The 7,508-nt window shown below is 51.4% G+C and overlaps 1 protein-coding gene across 1 annotated transcript; it reads right to left on the bottom strand.

Moving 5' to 3' along the window:
* Window positions 4,128-6,519, bottom strand: MYADM (myeloid associated differentiation marker). Its single transcript, XM_018063034.1, has one exon. The coding sequence runs from the start codon at window positions 6,495-6,497 to the stop codon at window positions 5,529-5,531; it is 969 nt and encodes a 322-aa protein (XP_017918523.1). The 5' UTR covers window positions 6,498-6,519; the 3' UTR covers window positions 4,128-5,528.

Below are 7,508 nucleotides of genomic sequence, written 5' to 3'. Positions count from 1 at the left end.
GCAGTCTGTCCCTCCCCCGGCTTCAGAGCACTTCCCAGTTCCGGCTCCTTGGGGGTGGGAGGGGAGGAGAGGCAGGTTCTGTTACCAAGGGCAACCACGGCCGGACCGGACTGCGAGGCGCAATGCACTCTGGGACCTGTAGTCTGGGCCTGCGGATCGGCTGTTCTGGCATGGCGGCTGAGAACTTTCTTTCCCGGCATGCTCCGTGAAATGGGGCGTGGCGCTGCGGCGAGCCGGGGGCGCGAGATGCCCACTGCACGTTCTCTGGGACTCGTGGGGGTCGGGGAGTCAGCGAATTCGAGTATTAAACCCCCCAAAGTGGGGGGTCATTGGCTTTCCAGCCGCTTCCAGGAGTCCGCCGTCCCCCAGGATAGAGGATAGGGTGCGGGGGTGGCCCCGAAAACGGACCTAGGAACCCCACCACGCTCTGTTCTAGTTCGGCTTGGGTTCTCGAATTGCCAGCATAGCACCCTTAGTCCTACAGCTGTTCTGATGCATTCCAGAAGAGGGCCAAGCGTCGGGTGGGGAGGGAGACGCCGTTCGAGAAGGTGGGGATTGATTTAGGTCCGAATTCCGGGGTGGACAGTGGAGGCTTCTCCTCCCCAAAAGGGCGTAAGCCTGCTCTAGATAGCCCTCCCCCACCTCCAACAGGACCCTTCCCCCTTTTTGCAGTATCTCTTCCCAATTGCTTTTGCGGCTGTAGGTGGAAAAAATGGGTTGCACGATCCTTGAATTTTCCCCCAAATCATGCTACTTATGTATTTGTGATCGTCCTGGAGAAACCTGACAAGATGACCTTCTGTGGGATAGAGATTCGTGGCAGGAGTAATTCATTTGATCTTCTTGGAAGTTTTCAGTTGACCATGTGTGTCAGGCAGCTTAGCACTAAGGGTAAAATAGAGCTGAGAGTGGGAATTCAGGCAGGGTCAGACCCTGAAGGCCTTGACGGAAGGGCTTTGGTGTTACCTTTGGGCAATGTGGAGCGGAATGTGGAAGGATTTGAGCAGAGGAGGACAGGACCAGATCCGGATGTTGAAAGCAAGGCACCCTCCTGGGTCAAGGTGGGCTGCAGGTAGGGTAGTCCAAGGAGTAGGCTGGAACAATAGCTTGGGTGAAGCAAAACTAAAGGAACTTAGAGAATGAGACAGACATAAACAGGATTTTGTTGTGCAGTTGCTAAGTCACGTCCGACTCTTTGCGACCCCATGAACTGCAGCCTGCCAGGCTTTTCTGTCCTTCACCATCTCCAGGAGTTGGCTCAAACTGTTCTTTGAGTCAGTGATGCCATCCAACCATCTCATCCTCTGTCGGATTTAGGAAGAATACAGTGATTGATTATATTCTTTGCAGCCAAAGATGGAGAAGCTCTATACTGGCAACAAAAACAAGACCAGGAGCTGACTGTGGCTTAGATCATGAACTCCTTATTGCCAAATTCAGACTCAAATTGAAGAAAGTAAGGAAAACCACTAGACCATACAGGTATGACCTAAATCAAATCCCTTATGATTATACAGTGGAAGTGAGAAATAGATTTAAGGGCCTAGATCTGATAGATAGAGTGCCTGATGAACTATGGAATGAGGTTCGTGACATTGTACAGGAGACAGGGATCAAGACCATCCCCATGGAAAAGAAATGCAAAAAAGCAAAATGGCTGTCTGGGGAGGCCTTACAAATAGCTGTGAAAAGAAGAGAAGTGAAAAGCAAAGGAGAAAAGGAAAGATATAAGCATCTGAATGCAGAGTTCCAGAGAATAGCAAGAAGAGATAAGAAAGCCTTCTTCAGCGATCAATGCAAAGAAATAGAGGAAAACAACAGAATGGGAAAGACTAGAGATCTCTTCAAGAAAGTTAGAGATACCAAGGGAAAATTTCATGCAAAGATGGGCTCGATAAAGGACAGAAATGGTATGGACCTAACAGAAGCAGAAGATACTAAGAAGAGGTGGCAAGAATACACACAAGAACTGTACAAAAAACATCTTCATGACCCAGATAATCACGATGGTGTGATCACTCATCTAGAGCCAGACATCCTGGAATGTGAAGTCAATTGGGCCTTAGAAAGCATCACTACAAACAAAGCTAGTGGAGGTAATGGAATTTCTCCTGAAAACAGTTGAGCTGTTTCAAATCCTGAAAGATGATGCTGTGAAAGTGCTGCACTCAATATGCCAGCAAATTTGGAAAACTCAGCAGTGGCCACAGGACTGGAAAAGGTCAGGTTTCATTCCAATCCCAAAGAAAGGCAATGCCAAAGAATGGCTCAAACTACTGCACAATTGCACTCAAATCACATGCTAGTAAAGTAATGCTCAAAATTCTCCAAGCCAGGCTTCAGCAATACGTGAACTGTGAACTTCCTGATGTTCAAGCTGATTTTAGAAAAGGTAGAGGAACCAGAGATCAAATGGCCAACATCCGCTGGATCATGGAAAAAGCAAGAGAGTTCCAGAAAAACATCTATTTCTGCTTTATTGACTATGCCAAAGCCTTTGACTGTGTGGATCACAATAAACTGTGGAAAATTCTGAAAGAGATGGGAATACCAGACCACCTGACCTGCCTCTTGAGAAATCTGTATGCAGGCCAGGAAGCAACAGTTAGAACTGGACATGGAACAACAGACTGGTTCCAAATAGGAAAAGGAGGATGTCAAGGCTGTATATTGTCACCCTGCTTATATAACTTATATGCAGAGTACATCATGAGAAACACTGGGCTGGAAGAAACACAAGCTGGAATCAAGATTGCTGGGAGAAATATCAATAACCTCAGATATGCAGATGACACCACCCTCTTGGCAGAAAGTGAAGAGGAACTAAAAAGCCTCTTGATGAAAGAGGAAAGTGAAAAAGTTGGCTTAAAGGTCAACATTCAGAAAACGAAGATCATGGCATCCGGTCCCATCACTTCATGGGAAATAGATGGGGAAAGAGTGGAAACAGTGTCAGACTTTATTTTTTGGGGCTCCAAAATCACTGCAGATGGTGACTGCAGCCATGAAATTAAAAGACGCTTACTCCTTGGAAGAAAAGTTATGACCAGCCTAGATAGTATATTCCAAAGCAGAGACATTACTTTGCTGACTAAGGTCCGTCTAGTCAAGGCTATGGTTTTTCCAGGAGTCATGTGTCGATGTGAGAGTTGGACTGTGAAGAAGGCTGAGCGTAAAGAATTGATGCTTTTGAAGTGCGGTGTTGGAGAAGACTCTTGAGAGTCCCTTGGACTGCAAGGAGATCCAACCAGTCCATTCTGAAGATCAGCCCTGGGATTTCTTTGAAAGGAATGATGCTAAAGCTGAAACTCCAGTACTTTGGCCACCTCATGGGAAGAGTTGACTCATTGGAAAAGACTCTGATGCTGGGAGAGATTGCAGGCAGGAGAAGGGGACGACCAAGGATGAGATGGCTGGATGGCATCACAGACTCGAGTCTGGGTGAACTCCAGGAGTTGGTGATGGACAGGGAGGCCTGGTGTGCTGCGATTTATGGGGTTGCAAAGAGTCGGACACGACTGAGCGACTGAACTGAACTGAACTGAACTGAACTGAACTGTGTGATGACTGAGAGGGGAGATGGTAAGAAGCGGTGCCTGGGTTCTGCTGCACTCAGAATGAGACATGGTATTTCTCAGATGCTTGTGGGACTCCAAAGAAGGATCTTTGTTCTTTTTTTGTAAAAAATTCTTTTTTACAAATTATTTTGGTGTGCTGGGTCTTTGTTGCTGCACTCAAGTTTGTCTGGTTGTGGGGAGCAGGGGCTTCTCCCTGCAGGAGCCTCTCTCCCTGCAGAGCACGGGCTCAGCAGTCATAGCAGAGGGACTTAGCTGCTCCATGGCACGTGGAATCTTCCCGGACGAGGGATAGAACCTGTTTCCCCTGCATTGGCAGGTGGATTCCCCACCACTGAACCATCAGGGAAATCCTAAAGAGGGAGAAATCTTGTTCATGTCTATCCTAATTAGCTCCCTTCATTTGAGGGAGAAATTTGGAAGATCCAAACTCACTTCTTTTCTGATGAGGACAAGGTTGTTTTGATACCAGCCTCTTTCTCCTACCAGACTCAGAAATCTGGGCCTTGCCCTCTCTCCTGGAGCCCTCCCCGTGAATAAAGCAAACACAAGTCTTTCTTTTATCTGTATATTGAGGTTTAAAAAAAGAAAAAGAATGAACATTATGGATGTGGGAGAAGGGACAAGGCTTCTCTCCCGTGACTGACTGACAGCAGGGGCCGATGGGAATTAGAAGCTCCAGGGAATTAAAAAAAAAATTAAAAAATATATTTGTACATTTATATAGATCATGTTATACATGTGAGTCCCAGAGAAGCAGGAAGCTGCAGCAGGAAGCAATGAGCACACAGAAACACACCAGTGTGTGCAGCACACACAGTGAAGCTGTGCAATGCGATTCCTCTGACTATGGCATAGTAGCAATTCCCATCCCCCCACCCCACCCTCCAGGAAAAAAAAAAATTTTAAGAAACTTCCCTTTTAACAACAGGGCCAACCAGTGATTGTTGCCCTTGTGACCAGGAAAAAACAAGCAAACCCAGGCTAACATCACCTTGAAGGCTGGCAGTGGCCGTTTTCTTTTCTTCCTAGCAAAGGCAGGAGATGCTATTTTTAACACTGAAGCTGGAGGGCCACGTCCCTGTCCCTCACAAATACTTGAGACAGTTGTCTTCAAGACCCTGTGGTTCTTTGCCGCAAAGACTGCCAAGAGTCTTTAGGATGGAATACGTCTATCCCTTGCTTCCTTTAAGATGGCCTCTAGGCAGTGGGTTTTTAATAAGCCTGGCAAAAATTCTGGAGCCAATCTCAGGTGAGGCTGAGCACCAGGCGGGGCCTAGGGACCCAGGGTCTATGCTTTAAGCCTCCAGCCCACTGGAAATTATTGACCTCCAGAGTTTTTTTTTTTTTTTTTTTTAACTTAAAGGGGAGGAACACTGTACACACCCCCATCCCCACTAGGAGAAAGGGGGTTCAATTCCTAACTACCCACCCCACCCCCGCCACCAAACACACACATACACATAACACACACACGTCAACTGAGGCACAGCCAGGGCGGGCAGGCATGCTTTGGCAAGGAGGCCCCTCCAGAGGCCCAGGGTATGAACAGCTGCAAAAGGGGGTGTGTGCAGTGGAGCTCAGCACCTTTGGAGGTGGGATGGGGGGTTGGTGGGGCTGAGAAGGAAGAAGGCTCAGAGCTCCCAAGGGGTCAGGAAAGGAGGCAGAGGTGGAAACTCACAGGATGAAAAGAGAAGAGAGCCTCAAAGCAGAGAAGGTGGGAGACGAGAGCAGGCAGAAGTAAATCAGGGTGTGGCAACCGAACAGAACAGGAAGAGAGGCAACGCAGGAGGCGGCAGGAGGGACACAGACAAGGGGGCAGGAGGGCTGGGAAGGACGCGAGAAACGTAGGCGGGAGCGGGCCGGGAAGAGCACACCGGGGGGCCCAGAGCTCTTCGAAGGGCCTCCGGCGAGAAGGGGGAGTTAGGGAGAGCCCCAACCCGGGGACGAGGCTCAGACCCTGACAAAAACCAGGCGGGCTGAGTATACCAGGTCAGCCAGGTAAGCCAGCAGGTTGATGCCTGTCAGGATGGCCACAGCCAGCCGGCGGTCCCAGGAACACACGTAGTGGACGTGGCTTCTGCTGCAACCGGGATCCATATGCCGCCGCGGCTGACCACCGTGCTTCTGGTCGAACTGGTAGAGTGGCCAGAGGACCAGGGCCGTGGCGTAGGCGAGAACGGAGATCAGGGCCAGGCCCGACAGGAAAGTGGGGAAGGAGATGGGCAGGACGTTGGTGCAGTCGCCGAGGTTCAGCAGGATGGCCACGGCCGCCAGGATGAAGCAGATGGAATATACGGCCACGCACCACTCCAGGGCCGACTGGTTCTGGTACAGCCCCGGGTCGCTAATGAAGGCAAAGATGACGCAGGCCACGAAGGTCTCCAGCACCTTAAGCAGCCCAGGCACAGTGGCCATGTAGCCGGTGATCTCGCCGGGCCGGGCCCGGGTCCAGGCCACCTCGGTGGCGTAGGCGAGGCAGGCGATGCAGGAGAAAGCTGTGGCGGCGATGGCGTGGTCCCGGGAGCGCCCGTGAGACAAGAACTGCACGTAGGTGGTGGGGTAGATGATGGAGGAGGAGAGGCAGAAAAGGGCGGCGTAGCAGGCGTAGGTGATGGGGAAGTTGCGCCAAGACAGCGGGAAGCGCACCTGGAGCCCGCCCAGCTCCACGATGAGGATGATGAGCGTCACGGAGAAGCAGAAGCACCAGGTGAACATGGACCAGTTGCCCATGGGCCCCGTCCAGGCGCCCACGCTGGCCACCAGCGAGAAGGCCACGCAGGTGGAGACCAGCTGCAGCAGGCGGAGGAGGCCCAGCGGCTGGGTCAGCACCCGAGGGGACCCCACGATGGTCGGGGAGCCCAGGCCGGAGGATGACGACATTGTGGTTGTCACGGTGGTGCGGGTTACCGTCACCGGCATGGCTGGGGGGAGGGGAGAGAAGATCCTAAGAACATTTCAAATTCGAGGATCCAGGGTGCCCCCTACCCTGGGGCACTTGCCTCCCTGGAGGGGCTGCTGTGGATGGTGTAATCTGGACTCTAGCTGGAGGGGTACCCAGGATTTGGGCCTTTCAGTTTTCAAACCGGGCCAGTCCCAGGCCTACAGGGATGCCGGTGGTCCAGATGTTAGCCCCTCCCCACCTTCAGCCTCATGTCAGAGCTCAGGAGGGTAGGTACCCTGTCTCTGTTTTCCCCAGGACCCTTCTTTCTTTGCCCTGAAAGCCAACTCCTATAAAATCACATCTCTTTTTCCCCCCTCCACTCCAGACACACAAAGCTGCTCTCCTTCCCCCAGGGACTCAGCAACCCAGCCACTCAAGATTCTACTCTATGGACCACCCTGGTGGACCAGTGGTTAAGACTTTCCACACTTTCAATGCAGGCGGCAACCCCTAGTTGGGGAACCAAGATCCTATATGCCTTGGGTTACAGCCAAAAAAAAAAAAAGATTTTGCTCTAAAGTGTCCTGGTCTCGTGCCCTTCCCACCACCCCCCATCAGAAGAGACCCTGTCTTCTGTGATCTCTTAAATACCCGACCGCTGCAACTTCCTCCCTTTGGGTACCCAGGGATCTGCAGCCAGGACTTTCTTTGATCTAACAAACATTTCCAGCCTCCAGACACATTCAAGAGTCTAGCCATCACTCAGGAACCCTCTCAGGGACCCACATCTGATCAGAGCTCCCAATCTTCCAGCCTGTCGCCTCTCACTGAAGGGTAGTCTGTCCCCAGTTGGAACTGGGTATTACCAGCCTCAGCAGCACGCCTCCTGTGGCCACAGGGATTGAGGTCTGGGGTGCCTGTGTGCTAAGTCGTTTCGGTTGTGTCCAACTCTTTGTGACCCTGTGGACTGTAGCCCGCCAGGCTCCTCTGTCCATGGGACTCTCCAGGCAAGAGCCCTGGAGTGGGTTGCCATGCCCCTCTCCAGAGGA

Source organism: Capra hircus, chromosome 18 (genome assembly GCF_001704415.2).
Source record: "Capra hircus breed San Clemente chromosome 18, ASM170441v1, whole genome shotgun sequence".
Lineage (NCBI taxonomy): Eukaryota > Metazoa > Chordata > Mammalia > Artiodactyla > Bovidae > Capra > Capra hircus.
Note: the sequence above shows the minus strand (reverse complement) of the source record. Positions and strands in the feature narration are given on the sequence as shown.

What these genes read in the sequence shown, in the direction of transcription:
- MYADM (XM_018063034.1), bottom strand. Translation starts at nt 6,497, where the DNA reads ATGCCGGTGACGGTAACCCGCACCACCGTGACAACCACAATGTCGTCA.